The sequence below is a fragment of the Zootoca vivipara genome, chromosome 8 (genome assembly GCF_963506605.1).
Source record: "Zootoca vivipara chromosome 8, rZooViv1.1, whole genome shotgun sequence".
In the NCBI taxonomy this organism is placed as follows: domain Eukaryota; kingdom Metazoa; phylum Chordata; class Lepidosauria; order Squamata; family Lacertidae; genus Zootoca; species Zootoca vivipara.
Genome location: NC_083283.1, coordinates 63,528,124 through 63,548,762, shown reverse-complemented (window position 1 = coordinate 63,548,762; position 20,639 = coordinate 63,528,124). Strand labels below are relative to the sequence as shown.

Here is a 20,639-nt window from a genome sequence, read left to right as displayed (position 1 = left end):
TGTGGACATATGTGTTTAGTTGGACTTACTCCCAAAAAAGTTGTCTAATTTTGGAAACCATCACTATTTATTACACTCAGAAATGCATAACATCTTGGTGTCACCAAGGTCCTCTTCAATATGCGTAAATTTGAAGGATATCCTTCTTGGAATCAGCATCCCAGTAATGGAATTCCTTCCCTTTTCAGATTCATTGGACATGGGCTTTGTTGGGTTTTCAGGACCAAGCTGAACTTGTTGTTCATACTGTTGATTTCAGCTTGTTCATTGTGTTTGTTTTAAATGTGTGTTTTGTGTTTGTTTATTTTAATGTAGGGGACCCGTGTGGTGCTGTGGGTTAAACCACTGAGCCTAGGGCTTGCTGATCAGAAGGTCGGCGGTTCGAATCCCTGTGACGGGGTGAGCTCCCGTTACTCAGTCCCAGCTCCTGCCAACCTAGCAGTTCGAAAGCACGTCAAAATGAAAGTAGATAAATAGGTACCGCTACAGCGGCTTTGTCATGCTGGCCACATGACCTGGAAGCTGTACGCCAGCTCCCTTGGCCAATAATGTGAGATGAGCGCACAACCCCAGAGTCGGTCACGACTGGACCTAATGGTCAGGGGTCCCTTTACCTTTACCTTACTATTTTAATGTAACCCTCTCTGGGGTTGTCTTGGCAATGATGAGCAAGTAGGAAATATTTTAAATAAATAAATAGTGGTGATTAAACCCATTATGTAAACAAAGAACAAGATTTCCCTCCCTCCCTCTTCTTTAAAAAACAAAAACCTAACATAGTGACAATGTTCTGATTTCCATACAATTGCTCATTAGATTTATATTCTGTCTCTCTCTACAGGGTACAGCATCAGGAAACTGTCTGTGGAAGTAACTCTTGGCCTAAATGGGGGGAACTTTCCATTTTTCTCCAAGGAACTTTGCGGAGAAGATCACCCAGAGTTTCGTTACTGCGGAAAGAAGAAAGGAGGTGATTTATTTTTCAGGAATAACATGCTAAATGTTCAGTGGCAAGCAGTTGTAGTGAGCAGGGAGAAGATGCAGTGTCAGTTGAACACACCAGGTTGGAAATATCTGACCAGCCTGTTTAATTTCACACAAACAATTTTCCATGTCGAAATCTTATCCTACAAAAAGCATTGTGCTAGAATTGTCTTGTAGGAGGTTCTACTTACAAGGCAGAGCACAATGTGAAGGTATACAAAGCTTACAGGTAGACAGGTGTTGCTCTGGTCTGGTAAATGCATGGACGGAAGACTACCAGCAAAGCTCATGGGTGTCTTGTTGAATTCCAGGATGAGCAAAGATAGGACACAAACATCTTAAATAAATGCAAGCCCAAGGGATAAGTGAAGCACAGCACCTTTAGCAAGGAAAGGGCAGTAATTTAGTGGTAGAACACCTGATTTGAATGCAGAAGGTTCCAGGTTCAATCCTTGGCAGCTTCAGGTAGGGCTAAGACTGTCTCCTACCTGAGACTCTGGAGAGCCACTTCTGGTCAATGAAGACAGTTCTCAACTAGACGGATAAATCTTACTACTACCATTCATTCCTTATTACTGCAAAATGTCTACAAGTAGAAATATGACTGGGTTAAATTATGCAAGGAGCATGGAGCAATTGCAAAACACACAGCTGCCATTCAGTACATATGCAATAGCGCTGTTTTCGTTACACTGGTATGCATGGTATTGGTCACATTCAACAACACTGAAAAAATATCAATAGTCTTTGCGATAATGAACAACATTCCCACTGCCAAACATGCATTTCCACAGCTATATACCATAGGGGTAAAACAAATCGTATTCTTGGCATACATGACTGGTAAGCAGGGTGATCAATTCGTTAAAGATTTGTCAATCGATCAATCAATCAATCAATCAACTGCCTTGCTCGGAACAATTCACTAATGAATTTTCCATAAATATAATGACCTATTGCAAAGTCATACTAAAACAGCCTTTTTAAAGCTTCCTTCCCACATTACTTAAAATAACTCCTCATTTTATCCTAGCTTCTAATAAAGACAATAAGGGGAAGGCATATTTTAATTTTCTCAATCATCAGATTTGGCATTTGGAGGAATGCCTGGCCTGCAGCGTGAGAAGTCCTTCAGGAGTTTTAAGCGTTGTTATGGGCCCTATCAATTAATCAGGAGGAAAATGGTCATCTGCCATTAACACGTTAGTTTATTAAGCCTGAAATGCTATATACCAGGGGTGGCCAACTCCCAAGAGACTGCGATCTACTCACAGAGTTAAAACTGGCAGTGATCTACCCCCTTTTTAGGGGTTCAGGTCAAAGTTGTTGAGTTTTTTCAGGGAGGAGGTAAAATGTTGAGCTTTTTTCAGGGGAGCCACAGTTCAGCTTCTTTGGGGGGAGCCAGTGATCTACCAGTGATCTACCGCAGAGGTCCAGTGATCTACCGGTAGATCACGATCTACCTGTTGGACATACCTTCTATATACACTTACCTGGAATTTGGAGAGTCCAACAAGTTCTGCTGCACTGGGTGCCAGCACTAGAGGGCACTGCAGGGCTTCCCAGCTACAACATAGTGACTTGAGCAGAACGGAAGGTGAGAGGTGGGGCGGGGTGCCAAATTTTGGCTTCGTATAGGGTGCTGTCGAAATGTTAAAGACCAACACCTGCCAGTGAATTTGGGGGACTCAAAATGTCAAGCTTCAGTGACCAGGAAAAGGCTGAGCCACAGAAGCAGGTTTTTAGAGTTTAACTATGAGGGTAGGTTGAACATGCTACTGCTTGGTGGAGCATCAGATATTGCTCATTGCTGTGCAGCCCTGTAGCACACGCACAGACAGTGTGCAATAAATGAGAAACAAACGTGCTTTGGTAGCACAATAAGGTAATCATGTGCAAAGGCCCCCGTCGCTCTTTCTCTGCTGCGGTCACATCTCAATCTGAAACATAATAAACACTGCGCTGTGAGTTTCATGACCACGCAACAGTTCATCTACTAAGATGGCCTCGGAGGAATTGCTAGCACTTTTTAAAAAATATGTCACAGAATAATAGACAAATACTACATGAGCAACCAATCATGCAAATTATAGAAGTCGGACTGATGGAAACATTACATTCTGAGTCTCTCTTTCTCTCTCTCAATTGTATATTGAATTAAAGAAAAATGAGGAGGAGGAGAATAAAGGCACCCACAGATCTCCTGGCCGTCTGCCTTATTCTGATGAAGTGCTTAATAAGAACCTGTAGAAAATACATTAGAGAGTACTGGAGTCCGTCCGTCCCAACACAAACTGCTGTGCACATATTAAATCAGAAGGCCACATTTTTTCTGTGGGTTTGCAAATCCTCAGTAAGACAGGAAGTATTGTTACACACACACACACACACACACACACACACACACACACACACACACCAAAGTGAAGCATATTGTGGCAAAAAGTCACAGCTAATTCTATTAGATATTACTATATATCTTCATCTATAGACGCTGCTCCCAAATGCTAATAAAACTTTTTCCTCAGTGCTTTGAATTGAAGCTACTTTCCCTTTAGTGACATGTGATTACCGGTACAAATATGTCCACCCACATGCTCAAGGAGGATAATAGTACAGGTTATCTATCTATCAATCATCTATCTCTACACTCTAGATCAGGCATCCCCAGACTTCGGCCCTCCAGATGTTTTGGACTACAATCCCCATCATCCCTGACCACTGGTCCTCTTAGCTAGGGATCATGGGAGTTGTAGGCCAAAACATCTGGAGGGCCGCAGTTTGGGGATGCCTGCTCTAGATTCTAGTGTGTAGGACAGAGGTAGGAAACCTTTATGTCTCACAAGGCAATACTCTTACCAGGATGGGTAAGAGTTACCAGCACTAACCACCTGTCAGTCACATGACATCATTATGACATCGCAAGATTGCCAGGTGGATTGTCCTGCCCACTTGTCAAAATCCCCTGCAGGCTTCCCAAGCCCCAACTGCCATGGAGAAAGAAGCCTGCATTTTAAGGTGCAGGTTACAGGTAGGTAGCCGTGTTGGTCTGGGTCGAAGTAAAATAAAAAAATTCCTTCAGTAGCACCTTAAAGACCGCTACTGAAGGAATTTTTTTATTTTACTTCGACCCAGACCAACACGGCTACCTACCTGTAACCAGAACTATGGAAGGCACCACATTGAGCCGCATGAAATGGAAGTCCATCAACCTCACCAAGAAACTTGCACAGGTACAAACTGACATCCTCTTTCTGTCTAAATGCAAAAACCTGGACAACCTACCTAAGGGTCTTAGAATTAAGAACCCTCTTCAATCAACTTATCCCACAGAATATACTAGAAAACTATGCCACACTTTATCTAAGAAACTGCTCAAACATCTTATCGGCGTTCTGTATTCCAAACAGAAGTTAATAAAGGAGGAACTCTCTGCACTGGACAACTCCATCAGGAATCACCCAGCCTGGCAGAAGTTCCACAAGGAAAAACAAACCATTTACCACTCTCAACTGGAGTTACTGAAGAACCAGAAAAATAAAAAAACTCTGCAACCTTTCCAACCTACAGGCCACCAATCAAAAAACTTAGTTGGTCTTTAAGGTGCTACTGAAGGAATTTTTTTATTTTAAGGTGCAGTTACGCTTGCTTTCCACAGTGGCAGCAGCAAATGGGGAGAAAGATGTTCACACTTCAGCACTGGAAGAGGGAAGGATCAGCACAGGGCAGCTTCACAGAGCCACACTGGGAGGGATAAGTGGCTGCCATCCTCGAGCAAGGCTTACACCTACTGCTAATAATAATAATAATTTATTATTTATATCCCGCCCATCTGGCTGGGTTTTCCCAGCCACTCTGGGCGGCTTCCAACAAAATATTAAAGTATAATAGTCTGTCAAACATTAAAAGCTTCCCTAAACAGGGCTGCCTTCAGATGTCTTCTAAAAGTCTGGTAGTTGTTTTTCTCTCTGGTGGGAGGGCGTTCCACAGGGCGAGTGCCACTACCGAGAAGGCCCTCTGCCTGGTTCCCTGTAACTTGGCTTCTCGCGAGGGAACTGCCAGAAGGCCCTCTGTGCTGGACCTCAGTGTCCGGGCAGAACGATGGGGGTGGAGACGCTCCTTCAGGTATACTGGGCCAAGGCAGTTTAAGGCTTTAAAGGTCAGCACCAACACTTTGAATTGTGCTCGGAAAAGTACTGGGAGCCAATGTAGGTCTTTCAAGACCAGTGTTATGTGTTCTCAGTGGCCGGTCCCAGTCACCAGTCTAGCTGCTGCATTCTGGATTAGTTGTAGTTTCCGGGTCACCTTCAAAGGTAGCCCCACATTGCAGTAGTCCAAGGGAGAGATAACTAGAGCATGCACCACTCTGGCGAGACAGTCCACAGGCAGATAGGGTCTCAGCCTGCATACCAGATGGAGCTGATAGACAGCTGCCCTGGACACAGAATTGACCTGCACCTCCATGGACAGCTGCGAGTCCAAAATCATTCCCAGGCTGCACACCTGGTCCTTCAGGGGCACAGTTACCCCATTCAGGACCAGGGAGTCCTCCGCACCTGTCCCCCCAAAACAGTACTTCTGTCTTGTCAGGATTCAACCCATTATGGGTTGTAGACAGTGCTTTTTGATTTTATAAAAATGTTTAGAGGTACTCTCATTTTGACTCAAGAAAATCACCATTTTATAGTTCAAATCGGGGGAAATAAATATACAGTAAATGGACAAAAGTACAAAGATTCACATAATGTTTAAGGGTATGCGTACCCCCCCCCAAAGAAAAAAAGCACTGGTTGTAGGCAGCAAAGGAGCAATCAGGAGTCCACATTCAGCTCCCAATCGTTCCTCTGCAGCCTTGCCATTACCTGAAGTCATGCATGATGTCAGAAGTAGGGTGAGTTGGCATGGCTTCCTCAAAACAGCCTTGTGGGCTAAATTGGGAGGCTGGCAGACTAAGTCTGCCCCATGGGGCAGAGGTTCCCCACCCTGGTCTAGAGCAAGGAACTGTATTCCACAAGATGGAGGCAACAAGCAAGAAAGCCCCTTTTCATGTATCTTCCAGACATGCTTTGGAAATGAATAGCCATCTCTCTCTCTCTCTTGGCCCTGTTTTGGTTCCTGTCTTGTTGGCACTGGCCACATCTATTTGATATTCAGGAGGAGTCCTACTGCCCACACTCAGTTAAAACAGCTAAATACCCATATGTCCCGGTCACTGTGATAAACTGCTAGATGTCCAAAAAGTTTGTATGTTCTTAATGCACCAGGGCCCCTTCATGGATCAATGCCTTGTCGTGGCGAAGGGGCTTGAATAACTCGGAGAAGCTATGAGCTATGCCATGCAGGGCCACCCAAGATGGACAGGTCATAGTGGAGAGTTTTGACTAAACGTGATCCACCTGGAGAAGGAACTGGCAAGCCACTCCAGTATCCCTGCCAAGAAAACTCCATGGACAAAGACAACAGGCATATAAAAGTTATGACGCTGGAAGATGAGCCCCTCAGGTCGGAAGGCGTCCAACATGCTACTGAGGAAGAGCGGAGGACAAGTACAAGTAGATTCAGAGCTGATGAAGCGACTGGGCCAAAGCCGAAAGGACGCTCAGTTGCGGATATGCCTGGAAGCGAAAGGAAAGTCCGATGCTGTAAAGAAAAATATTGCATAGGAACCTGGAATGTAAGAACCATGGATGGAGGTAAGCTGGATGTGGTCAAAAATGAGATGACAAGAATAAATATCGACATCCTGGGCATCAGTGAACTAAAATGGAAGGGAATGGGCGAATTCAGTTCGGGTGACTATCATATCTACTACTGTGGGCAAGAATCCTGTAGAAGAAATGGAGTGGCCCTCATAGTCAACAAAAGAGTGGCAAAAGCTGTAATGGGATGCAATCTCAAAAATGACAGAATGATCTCGATACGAATCCAAGGCAGACCTTTTAACATCACAGTAATCCAAGTTTATGCACCAACTACCGGTGCTGAAGAAAGTGAAATTGACCAATTCTATGAAGACCTACAACACCTTCTAGAAATGACACCAAAGAAGGATGTTCTTCTCATTACAGGGGATTGGAATGCTAAAGTAGGGAATCAAGAGATAAAAGGAATAACTGGCAAGTTTGGCCTTGGAGTTCAAAATGAAGCAGGGCAAAGGCTAATAGAGTTCTGTCAAGAGAACAAGCTGGTCATCACAAACACTCTCTTCCAACAACACAAGAGACGACTCTACACATGGATATCACCAAATGGGCAGCATCGAAATCAGATTGATTATATTCTCTGCAGCCAAAGATGGAGAAGTTCTATACAGTCAGCAAAAACAAGACCTGGAGCTGACTGTAACTCAGATCATCAGCTTCTTATAGCAAAATTCCAGCTTAAACTGAAGAAAGTAGGAAAAACCGCTGGGCCAGTAAGATACAATCTGAATCAAATCCCTTATGAATACACAGTGGAAGTGAGGAACAGGTTTAAGGATTTAGATTTGGTGGACAGAGTGCCTGAAGAACTATGGATGGAGGCTCGTAACATTATACAGGAGGCAGCAACGAAAACCATCCCAAGGAAAAGGAAATGCAAGAAAGCAAAATGGCTGTCCAACGAGGCCTTACAAATAGCGGAGGAGAGGAGGCAAGCAAAATGCAAGGGAGATAGGGAAAGATACAGGAAACTGAATGCAGATTTCCAAAAAGCAGCAAGGAGAGACAAGAGGGTCTTCTTAAATGAGCAATGCAAAGAAATAGAGGAAAACAATAGAATGGGGAAAACCAGAGATCTGTTCAAGAAAATTGGAGATATGAAAGGAACATTTCGTACAAAGATTACCATAATCAAGGACAAAAGTGGTAAGGACCTAACAGAAGCAGAAGACATCAAGAAGAGGTGGCAAGAATACACAGAGGAATTATACCAGAAAGATATGGAGGTCTCGTACACCCCAGGTAGTGTGGTTGCTGACCTTGAGCCAGACATCTTGGAGAGTGAAGTCAAATGGGCCTTAGAAAGCACTGCTAATAACAAGGCCAGTGGAAGTGATGATATTCCAGCTGAACTATTTAAAATTTTAAAAGATGATGCTGTTAAGGTGCTACACCCAATATGCCAGCAAGTTTGGAAAACTCAGCAATGGCCAGAGGATTGGAGAAGATCAGTCTACATCCCAATTCCAAAGAAGGGCAGTGCCAAAGAATGCTCCAACTACCGCACAATTGCGCTCATTTCACACGCTAGCAAGGTTATGCTCAAAATTCTACAAGGCAGGCTTAGGCAGTATGTGGACCGAGAACTCCCAGAAGTGCAAGCTGGATTTCGAAAGGGCAGAGGAACCAGAGACCAAATAGCAAACATGCGCTGGATTATGGAGAAAGCTAGAGAGTTCCAGAAAAACGTCTACTTCTGCTTCATTGACTATGCAAAAGCCTTTGACTGTGTCGACCACAGCAAACTATGGCAAGTTCTTAAAGAAATGGGAGTGCCTGATCACCTCATCTGTCTCCTGAGAAATCTCTATGTGGGACAAGAAGCTACAGTTAGAACTGGATATGGAACAACTGATTGGTTCAAAATTGGGAAAGGAGTACGACAAGGTTGTATATTGTCTCCCTGCTTATTTAACTTATATGCAGAATTCATCATGCGAAAGGCTGGACTAGATGAATCCCAAGCCGGAATTAAGATTGCCGGAAGAAATATCAACAACCTCAGATATGCAGATGACACAACCTTGATGGCAGAAAGCGAGGAGGAATTAAAGAACCTTTTAATGAGGGTGAAAGAGGAGAGCGCAAAATATGGTCTGCAGCTCAACATCAAAAAAACCAAGATCATGGCCACCGGTCCCATCACCTCCTGGCAAATAGAAGGGGAAGAAATGGAGGCAGTGAGAGATTTTACTTTCTTGGGCTCCTTGATCACTGCAGATGGTGACAGCAGTCACGAAATTAAAAGACGCCTGCTTCTTGGGAGAAAAGCAATGACAAACCTAGACAGCATCTTAAAAAGCAGAGACATCACCTTGCCGACAAAGGTCCGTATAGTTAAAGCTATGGTTTTCCCAGTAGTGATGTATGGAAGTGAGAGCTGGACCATAAAGAAGGCTGATCGCCGAAGAATTGATGCTTTTGAATTATGGTGCTGGAGGAGACTCTTGAGAGTCCCATGGACTGCAAGAAGATCAAACCTATCCATTCTTAAGGAAATCAGCCCTGAGTGCTCCCTGGAAGGACAGATCGTGAAGCTGAGGCTCCAATACTTTGGCCACCTCATGAGAAGAGAAGAATCCTTGGAAAAGACCCTGATGTTGGGAAAGATTGAGGGCACTAGGAGAAGGGGACGACAGAGGACAAGATGGTTGGACAGTGTTCTCGAAGCTACGAACATGAGTTTGACCAAACTGCGGGAGGCAGTGCAAGACAGGAGTGCCTGGCGTGCTATGGTCCATGGGGTCACGAAGAGTCGGACACGACTAAACGACTAAACAACAACAACAACAATGCACCAGGGAAGAAGCGAGCTGGAGAAAGCACATTAGACATCTACTGGAACAGCAACTCTGGATCTCAGTTCGTTTCTGAGCAGGGATTTCATTTCTAGTTTTCTTCCAGTATATTGGAGTTATCCATTATAACCATGGATATTATGTGCTCAGACAGTACACTACCTAGCTGTAAAATCATTTCTGGCTCTCTCACTTGCTACTGATTTATTTCCTTTGCAGAACTAATCTACTATGAAGGGCCTGTCTCGGTGGGATTCCATGAGCTCCCTCAGGTAGGCTTTTTCTAGTTTGCCCTCTGAAATACAAGTATTATTCAAGTAGCAAAACCACCAGGGGCAGTGATGACATTATAAGTGAACATGCCCCCCAAAGGGGTGAGCCAATCATTGCAGGGTTATTCTGATCTAATGACTTCCTCTTCTTTCTTTCTAGGGAGACTTTGATGTGAAGGTGGAGCTTTTAAATCAAGACCATCGCACTATTATTTGTGGTAATTTCACTGTTAAGAGTCACTGAAAGGGTGTTGCTATATTTTTGATGCAGTCATTAAGGGACATGACTAAAGGCACCATGAATTAGAGAGGGGATTTGTTTTGCTTTTGGAAACCCTACTGTCTGCAGTCTGGCAGATGTGGCGTGGCAAAATAATGTAACACAAAGGTTTAGTTGCAATTGCTGTTTACATTCTGTTGACCTAAAGAAAGTGCAAGATCCCTGTGCGCCAATTTGTCCCGCCAAGGTTCAACGCAATATATTCAGCTTTCCTTCCTATAACACTCTGCTTCCTTTCATTACATGTATTGTTTAAACTCAAGAGTATGAATCGAAGGATAAGTACATTGAGGTTCTCTCAGTTACTCATTCTTCCAGTCTGAAATTCAGTTCCCCACATTTCTGCAGCTTTTTGCAAAATCCTATTTTTTTAAAAAAAAATCATGAAATTTCTTCAGCATTTTGCGCAACTTTTTCCTAATAAACATATTTTATACGCAGTTTTGATTTGTATACGCTTATGTGCAACCAATTTCTCATCATATAATGTATTTTAGTATGTTATTTTCTTGAATATATTCATTTTTATGCAATTTCCCCTCAATATATGCATTTTTGGAAACATTGTTTACAGTAGTTGGAAAACTGTATCACAAAATCTGCTGTCTCAGGGAAACTGGTGGAAAGTATTATTAAAGATAAAGTAAAGCATATGGAAGAGCAAGTCTTGCTGAAGAGCCAGCATGGCTTTTGCGAGAGCAAGTCCTTCATGAACCATTAGAGTTCTTTGAGAGTGCCAGCAAGCATACAGGAAGAGGTGATTTGCATGACATAGTATACTTGGACTTTCATCAAGCTTCCAGCAAGCCTCCGTGGTTTCCCACATTCAGTTAAAGCCCAGAACATGATGTCATGAGGTAACAGCCAGGGGCTGGCTGGTGACCCACATGTTCCACCCTGAGTGCTGTTGGTGGGGAGGAAGGCAAGGCGTAATGTAAAAAAATGGAACCTAGAAGTAAGTCCAGATGAGGCAAAATCAGAGCAGGAGATAGGAGTTACAACCATTTGCAGAGGAGATCAACAAGCGCAAATGAAGCTAAGCACCTGCCGATTCTCCCTTTGCAAGGCACCCTGTCCCTGCCTCACCTTTGTTTCGGCAATCGTGGGTGTGTGAACACATGCCTACCAAGGTAGCATGAAGTCCTGTCCTAATTTAGAACTGACTGCATCTGGCTGCCTGAAATAGCTTTGCAGAGCCAAACACAGCTATGCTTAGCAACCTCACAGATCCCGATTATAACCTGAGCGAAAAGAACACCCTATGGTGACACACAGCTCCAGGGAGGAGGTGGAAGATGCTTTTAGAGAAGCAAGGAAGCCCACCATCTTCCTGAATATCAAGAGAGGCAGAGGCTCAAAAGCTTTCTCGGTGTGTTGGAAAGAACTTTGAAGTTTGCGCCCCGCCCCCCCAAAGAGTAAGGATTGACTGTCTTCAAAAGGAGCGCTGGAGGAGGGGGTTGCGCAGCATGCAGTGATTTTATTTTTAACACCTTTGTGTTATCACTTTATCAATGAATTTTGAAGCAATGTCTCTAAGGCTGTTGCTCTCCACCTCTTTTGCACATTTGGAGACCTAGTGCTGGCAGCTCTCACAGCCAACTCTTATGAGTATAAATACTTAACAGGTTTTGCTAGGGTTTGACCATTTTCCTTGTCCCACCTTTTGGGGGGGAATACGTTGCATTATGCATATATTACCAGACTTGCATGGTCACATAAACATCATCATGACATGCATTGTTCTTATTTATTTGATATGATTTCTGTACCCACTTTCACCAGAGGATCACAGGGCAGTTTGCAAGATAAAAATTACCATCATGGAAATTTATGTGTAGATTACAGAACGATGTGTTCGCGGCCTGTAGTTTGTGGTATGGTTATGTACTATTTTTGTGTATGATCCCTGGACCTTTTTTGGAGGGGGGGAAAGAAGATGCTAAGTAGGCAGCTTGAACAGAACTGGGTGCTCATTGTAAGAAGGGATAGCATAGGAGACAAATCTCAAACACAGTGGAACTCAAATTCTTACTGAGATTCATTTGTACCTCATTATTGGCCCATCCATACTTCACACAAATGGCACCTCAGTACACAATCACATTCCTGAATCTCTTGCTTATGCTTAGAAGCTAGCGGCAAGTGCAAAGCAGCCCTACGCTGCAAACATTTCAAGCTACCTAGATACAGCCGTTGCACAGAGACCAGATCAGATACAGTGTCAAACTATGGTTTGTTGCTGTGCGATTCAGCCCTGTGTTCAACAGTACTTCAATTTATCTCATACACTTTTGATTTAGCAGTGCAAGAGGGCCCCTCCAAACAAGAATCGTGCATTGCAGGACAACCAATAAAATAGATTAACACCACCACAAATGCACTACTATTGCATCAATGACATTTTACAGAATACACCTGCAAAGAAGGAGGGGGAGAAAATGCTGCTCTGCATTGGCTCTTGCTTAAACAGCAATCCTTAAAACCAACTAGCAGGTGGCAGTGTTAACCTGTCACACGGCCTTGAGGCAGCCATAATCTTTTGGCGGGAAGCCAGGTTCTAACTGACCAGAAAGCCATTGAAATGGCTACTTAAGCTTGTTGTTGCTGTTGTTGTTGTTGTTGTTAAATGACAGAAATGGGAATTTTTGAAACATGCAGCAGCATTATGGCTGTGCTATAATCTGCCGTGTTTTTTAAAGCACACACCTTCCAGGCTTCTTGACAGTCATTGGTAAACTACCTAAAATCCTAGTTACTGAATGGAAACAGAAGTTCAGACAGGGCTTTTCCCTCACGTGCCTAAACTGCTAAATTTGGAGGATTCTGGGCACTGTAGATTACCGCTCATAGAATTACAAGTCCCAGTAAACCGTCACAATTTACAGTGCTCAGAGGAATGGGGAAATGTGCTTTGAATTTGCTTTAAAAGCATAGTGTTTATGTATGTCACCATCAATTTAGCAGTAGCATTTCTCACAACTTGCATAGGTTTGTGTGAGCAGGCCCTGCCCTCTGTCGGGAGCATGCATGGGTTTTGATAGCCCAGAAACAACTGTTAATGTAGAAGCCAAAATTCTCAGAATTTTTGGAACGGCAGGCTTTCAGAGAAAAACTTGCAAATCATTCTGTGATAAAATTGAGGTCGTAACAAGTTGAAGTGCATCAAACTCTTGGGGCCCCGTTTGCCAATTTGGTATGTGTGTGTGTGTGCGTGCGCGCGCACGCACGTGAGTTTTCCGGTGGGGATGCTGGAAGAATCATATTCCACTGTTATATTATTTTGTAAATTGCTTTGGGTTACTTTTTGTAAGAGGAAAGCGACCAGTCAGTGCAACCGATAAATAAAAATAACAACAGCATCCTTCCATGCAAACATAAGAACAGCTATTTGGGAACTGTGTTTGGACAGTAATATGCCAACAACATCACCAAATCTTGGCCAAAGGCAGCAAAATAGCCATTTAGCTCCGTCCAAGCCACTAGCAAACTGCCAAGTGATTTGCTACTCCAGCTAATCTGAATCGCTGGTGGGCATCTGAATGCTTTCTCCTCTTAATTATAGCCTTTGTGTTACAGTGATTTAGACTGCTCTTGCCTTTTGTTTGCGATGAGGGCTGGGCGTGCATAATAGCAGGTAACACAGTACGGCTACAGGAGGGGAGGGCAGGCCATGCCAGCATGTGCAAGAGCGAGCTAAAAAAACAAACCAGTTCATCTGGAAACGAACAGCACAGCAGCAAAGGAGTGTTACTCATCGTCCATCATCTCCCCTCCATACTCATGCAAGGACAAGAGGCAGGAGGCCAGTGAGTCTTTGTCGTCCCCGCCCCCCCCCCACAGTGTTTGCATACAGCTAATTACTGCCACCAGTCTCCTTGGCAAGATAGGAGGGCATTCCTTCTGGGTGCCTTTTGAAAGTCAGGCCAATTATGTTCAGTGCACTGTCCCAGACTTTGCGTGTTGTGTTGTTGTAGCTAACCAAGCGAAGGAAATGAGAACCCCACTGCGTACACACAATTCATTCAAAGAGCATATACTGTAAAGCACAGCCCCCTTCCAAACCATCCAGGGAACTGTAGCTACAATTCCCGGCACCCTTAACAAACTACAATTCCCAGGATTCTTTGGGTGTGGGGTGTGCTTTAAAAGCATGGTGTGTGAGCGCTTTCACTTGTCAGCAATTTTGTGTTGTTTTTTTAATGCACAGTGCCAGCTATCATTAGCAAGTGCTGAGCTCAAATAAATTTGCTTGCTCATTTGTTTGTTAATACGTCTATATTCTACCTATCTTCCAAGAGTTCAAAGTGGATGGGCTTAGTCTCATAGGCCAGATGGGAAATTTTGGTCTCAATAATCTGGATTACAGTGGTACCTCTAGTTACGAACGTAATTCGTTCCGGAGGTCTGTTCTTAACCTGAAACTGTTCTTAACTAGAGGCGTGCTTTCGCTAATGGGGCCTCTTGCTGCTGCTGCGCCGCCAGCACACGATTTCCATTCTTATCCTGGGGCAAAGTTCTCAACTCGAGGTAACTCTTCCAGGTTAGCGGAGTTTGTAGCCTGAAGCGTTTGTAACTCGAGGTACCACTGTATTGGTATTCCAAAAGTTGGCAAATTGCCCTTCTTTTTTGGGGGGGGGGAATCTCACATAATCTAGAAGTATTCAGGGGCAACGTTTTTGAGATCACTTCTTTGCCATTTGTTTGAATTTTATTTTGTATACAAAGGGTATCAGGTTCCACTAATTATTGACCACACATCCTTTCCCTCTTGGTATGATATATTATTAACTCAGTAAATTGCACACCTGAATGCTACACTTCTTTATTGGCAATTGTGACAACTGAATCTCTCTCTCTCTCTCTCTCTCACTCATAATGTTTTTTTCATTATTTTTATTTTTGAAACTTGTTTGTTCATATTAAAACTCAATTTTAAAAAAATGGGGGAGGGGAGAGAATTAAACCTGGAGGGTTTAATTCAGGCATCCCCAAACTGCGGCCCTCCTGATGTTTTGGCCTACAACTCCCATGATCCCTAGCTAAGAGGACCAGTGGTCAGGGAAGATGGGAATTGTAGTCCAAAACATCTGGAGGGCCGAAGTTTGGGGATGCCTGGTTTAATTCCTCTGAAGAGCGCTGGTTGACATACATAGTCAGGATGAGAGATGGTAAGCTGCCCAAGGCTGCTTTGGTGGCTGAGCACAGATCCCAGGTCTTCCTGGTCCAAGTCCAACGCCATGCTCCACACACCACACACACGCTTCAAGCTCTCTAATCATGCCTTCATCCATTTTGTTATCATCCTTCCTCCAGCCCTGAACTTTTGTCCTAAGCAACATACTTGGTTCCCTGCCAAAGATGACTGGATTATATTTTGCAATTGTTCTCTCCGTTTCATTAGTCATTAACCCAACACCACCTTTCCACTCCCCCTTGTGTTCTTCACTCTACATTGTGCCCGGATCACTTTGACATCTTAAAGTCTCTCCTGGGCTTGCCAAGAAAAAGAACATGCTCTGCAAGGCTGATGAGGCACTCCCTTGCACCACAAAGAAATGCCAGTTGGTCCTTGGAGGCAAGGCATCGTACCTTACTCCCAACAGGTGCAAGTTCTTCAGCAAAGAGCGGGGTGTTTAGTCCCTGGTCCTGCTCACCCAGGTCGGATAGAGTACAGATCGCTTCCTGAGGACAGGACAGGAGTTGTGACATGTCCAGTTGTAAACTAAACAGAAGTTCAGAAGCTGGCTCACTCCTACAATAAAGGTTTGTTGCTAAAGTAAACCACCTGTTAAATATTATCCAGCTAGATCGCTAGTTCTCAACCGTACAAGCTGCAAAATTACAGATGTGGAAGTTACTCTTTGAACTCCAGGCAAGAATGGATTCAAAGAGAGAAGATGTGCATTTATTTACGGAACAAATTCCAGGTCATGCAGGATGGTGGAGCTCAGCCGGCCAATGTCAGACCACGTGCTGTGAGGGGATGCAAATCTGGAAGATGTGATGCAAGATGGAACCGGCAAATTCTGGAGCAACAGCAGACAGCCTGGTGACAACTCGGACCAGAGACAAAGTCTTTATGGGGACAGGTATATAACCCCACTGACCACCTCAGGTCTGAGCTAGAAGCTGCAGTTCTGCCCTTTGGCCATCTGCAGTGAGGGCTCTTGAGAGCAACTCCCTCCTCTGTCGAGCTGCCACAGTGGAGCAGATAGCACTGGCCCTGGTTCTTGCCATCAAATCCCTGTTTCAAATCCAACAGCCCCTTTCATTCAGTTGATTTACTGGCTTCCATGTTGGACCATTGGCTATCTTCTGTGTCTGTTTCCTTGCTTACTTCCTGTGTGCCATGCACACTGTCAAGATCCCTGCAATTTGCATGCTGACTCTCCAACCTACCCATCGTAATCACAGGAATTTGCTAGCAATAATAAACCAGGTATTTTCTCCACAGCATTGGCCGTCTCAAGCCAATCAATCAGGACAAAACTCAGTAAGAACCATCTCCCTTAAAAAGAACAGCAATGCTCCAATAACAACAACAACAAAAAGTGTAAAAAAATAGGGTGATGCTCTCTCACCTTTGGAGTGCCCCAAAAGGGAAGGTCCCCACTGGTGTTTTCCTTTCAGAATCACCGCACAGAGTGGGGCTGAATTATGGTGATAGGTGACTGAGTGACAGAGAAGTTGCCAGGTCTTATAAAGCCCACTGACCACTACCCCTTCTTTCTGATTCATGTGGGTACCAAAAATACTGCCATACATAGCCTGCAGCACATAGCAAGGGGCTATGGGACACTGGGCAGGGAGATGAAGAGACTTGGGGCACAGGTAGTCAATCAATCAATTCTTTATTGCATTAGCATTTAACAAGATAGAACAGAACAGTGCCAAATGCATGCCACCCAAACTTAAATCGATCGATGCTACAGACAAGACATGGCATAATAAAACTAAATTACAATAAAATAGGTAGAGCTAAAATCTAAACACTAAAGACCAAATATCTAAAATTACTAATAGATATATAACAAATAAACCAGGGGTAACCTCTACAAATTAGACTAAGAACAAAATAAGGAGGGTGATGATGGTCCAGGGCTGAATCGCGCTACCTTGTCAAAGAAACCATGAATTTCAATGCCTGTAAGATGAAAACAGCATGAAACTTGCGTGTTTGCGTCCACTAATAGGAATTTCAAACAGTCTACCTTAGTTATAATGGTGGGTGGGATCAGGAGAAGCAGCTTAGATCTTATTGAATCATATAAAGGGCAGTTTAAAAAAATGTAAAAATTCCCCCATCTCTTTCATATTACAGGGGCAGAGGCGCTGATCAATAGGGATCTTAAGGTATATACCCTGGAGGAAGGCTGTGGGTAAAGCATGCAATCGGGCCATAGAGAAAGCTCTTCTTAGATTGGGCTCCGTCAGATCACTCAAATAGTTTGCAAGTGATCTTACGACCTTCACTCTGGGGAACTACATAGAGAGATGGGCTGTCTTTGACCGCGCCAAATCCATGGCTTCGTCTTTAGCTAGGATCCAATCACGAATTTTGTTTTTTCATCAGTCCTTCCTGTTGAAGGTCGTGTGGCCCAAGAAGAGAGAGGAAAATCCCCTTACTGTCAATGTACGGGCCTCATGGCATCATCTCAAAGGAAGGAGTGGAGATAAAGCAGAACGCCTGGAGAAAAACTAGCCTGATAGGCGCAAGGGTCATCGCCAGGGTCATAGCCAGCCACTGCATGGGTACCCGCTACCACTTATTTTAAGGAGGCCATATATAACAAAAGAATTTCAAAGGGAGGCTCCAGCCTGATTACAATCCGCTGGATCACAGTGAGTCAAGACATTCCCCTCTGTTCCTTTGGATATGAATAACAACAATGGTTTCCTTTCCCATTGAAGATGTTAATTAACACAGCATTGCAAAGTTGCATTGTTTCATCAGCTATGACTACTGTTGTAAAGGCGCACAGTGCTTATCTTGCATACATGCTGGTTCTAGCTGAATTGTTACTTATCTGTGCTTCTTGTCTTCCACTTCCCTTTGATCTCAATGCTTACAGCTCTTCCGCCTTACTACCGTGTGTGTGTGTGTTTCTGCAACTGAGGATTATGCCTCATCTAATGAAATCTGACGAAGTGTACTCTAGTCCAGAAATGTTTGTGCCATTTGTAAGTCTTCCAACTGCCACCAGACTCTCTGATGATTTTGTTTGCAGCAGACTAATGCAGCTGCCTCTCTGGAAACTGATACTGTACGAAGGTATGGAAGTACGACAGCACCCAGAGAGGTTAGCCATAAGAGGGCAGCATGCACTTAAGATAGATATACTGTATAACAAATTGAACAGCGCTTCCATTCAAAATGTCCTCAGCTAGAGGAACAGAGGTAATTTAAAACAAACCACACAGGAAAAGGAAATAAACTCCCGGGATAACAGTGTGTGTGTGTGTGTGTGTGTGTGTGTGTGTGTGTGTGTGTGTGTGTAAATAATATTTAATATTAATAATATTTCCCATATAATATTCTTATCTGTTATTTAACTAACCAGGAGATCTGGCAACTGCAGTTTTAGCTTAAAGGTAAAGGGACCCCTGACCATTAGGTCCAGTCGTGACCGACTCTGGGGTTGCGCGCTCATCTCGCATTATTGGCCGAGGGAGCCGGCGTATAGCTTCCAAGTCATGTGGCCAGCATGACAAAGCCGCTTCTGGCAAACCAGAGCAGCACATGGAAACGCCATTTACCTTCCCGCTGTAGCGGTTCCTATTTATCTACTTGCATTTTGACGTGCTTTCGAGCTGCTAGGTTGGCAGGAGCTGGGACCAGACAACGGGAGCTCACCCCGTCACAGGGATTCGAACCGCTGACCTTCTGATCAGCAAGCCCTAGGCTCAGTGGTTTAACCACAGCGCCACCTGGGTCCCTGCAATTTTAGCATAAGATGGGTTAATTTTCACTCAAACGAAGGAGAAACTTACATAATTTTGTCACCTTTTTTGTTGTTGTTCTGTCACGCCACCGTAATAGGGAACAAAAAGGGGAAAGTAGGGAATGCTGGTCTCTGTTTCTGCTGTTCAATGGGTTGTTCCTTCAAATCTCATAAAAGCGTTTTGCAGACAGGTATCAAAACACGTAAATTTATTTAACTGTAACTAGCCAACGAATGATTTAAAAGGCAGAGAAGTCATCAACTAAACATTATTCGTTAACTGACAGTTCTGCTTTGCAACCACCTGATGCCAGGAATCTTACATTTGTGGCTGGGAAGCCTCCAAGAGTTACAGGCATTAAGAGGCTGAGAAAGAGGAAGATGGAGGCAGACAAGGACCAGGTTCTCACACAGAGTTAGCATGAGAGGGTACATGGAGAGAAAATCACGGCCATTGTGCTCATCCCCCAAGTCCTGAAGCCAAACTCAGAGAGAGGGAGCATACCCTCACATGAGATTGCCGAAATGGTGAATAGGAGCGTGGAGCCGGGGTTGAGAGGAGGCTCCGTATTATGTTCAAGCAGTGAGAGAAAGATAAGCAATAAAAACCAAGCTCACATCCACACCATGCATTTAAAGGCTCCCCCCCCACACACAAAGGTCACTGGGAATTGTAGTTTGCCAAGGGTGCTGGGAGCTCTGCAAGGGGGAAACTACATTTCCCAGGATTCTTTGGGGGAAGCCATGTGCTTTATGGTGTGGGTGTGACCTGAATGCATTTATTGCAGTGGAGGGGGTATGTGTAGATATTAATGAGGCAAAACAATGGCTGGCAGCCTGGAGTCTGCTGTTAACTCTCTCCCCATCCCGCAATCTTTGAGTGCATGAGATAGGTCTGTTGATTGAACAGGGAGAGGGGGTCGTCCTCCAGTGGGGCACCCCACTCTAAAATTCACCCCTCAGGATACAGAAACAGCTTGGCGTGCAGATGTTTTGTGGCCATGACATTATACGGGCATGGCGGGAGCTGTGAAACTCGATCTCGGCACCTGGATACAATCTTCAGTACCAGACTCTGGAAATGTTAGCTTGGCTGCCGAAGATATGCATCACGCTTCGAAGAGCGTAACAGCAAACTGCCAAGATTATAAGTGGTGGGGCTTCCCCCCATCTCCACCTGGGGGGCCAGGGGAGAGGACCATCCTGCTTTGAGCAGCTAATTTATATCAAGCTGTTCTCTCACCCTCTTTCTCCTCAAGGTTAGCAAGCATCCAGCTGCCAGTTCTGAAAAATTGTGAAGTCCTCATTCCACACTCTGAATGAAAGACTCTTGCATTTAAATCAAAAGGATCACATCAGCTTGTAATAAATGCAACAAGGCCAAAGTATCCTTGAACTTCAACATTGCCATTTTTTTCCTCTCCAATTCCACCCTAAGACGAAAAATTGCCTTGGATGTGGTTTAGCACAGTAAGAGAAATTTGATGATGGGGACAGATAAATAATAACGCATCATAAATAAAGGGCATGGCCCACCCACCTCATCTTCATCTTCTATTACTGTCTGTGATGCAGGTGAAATCCTTGGTGGGTTGGGTTCAAAGTCAGATAAGGATGTTGAGTCGATGGTGACCCAGCGAAGGCCACAGTGAGCCCTGAAG

The 20,639-nt window shown here is 44.2% G+C and overlaps 1 protein-coding gene across 1 annotated transcript in view; it reads left to right on the top strand.

The window, feature by feature from the left end:
• Positions 1–13,837, top strand: part of LY86 (lymphocyte antigen 86) — a 32,813-nt gene extending 18,976 nt beyond the window's left edge. The window contains exons 4-6 of the mRNA XM_035126227.2: positions 842–970; positions 9,704–9,756; positions 9,917–13,837. Of these exons, the coding sequence (XP_034982118.2) occupies positions 842–970; positions 9,704–9,756; positions 9,917–10,000 (266 nt within the window). The 3' untranslated portion in view covers positions 10,001–13,837. The remainder of the gene's footprint in view (positions 1–841; positions 971–9,703; positions 9,757–9,916) is intronic.
• The last annotated feature ends 6,802 nt before the right edge of the window (positions 13,838–20,639 follow it).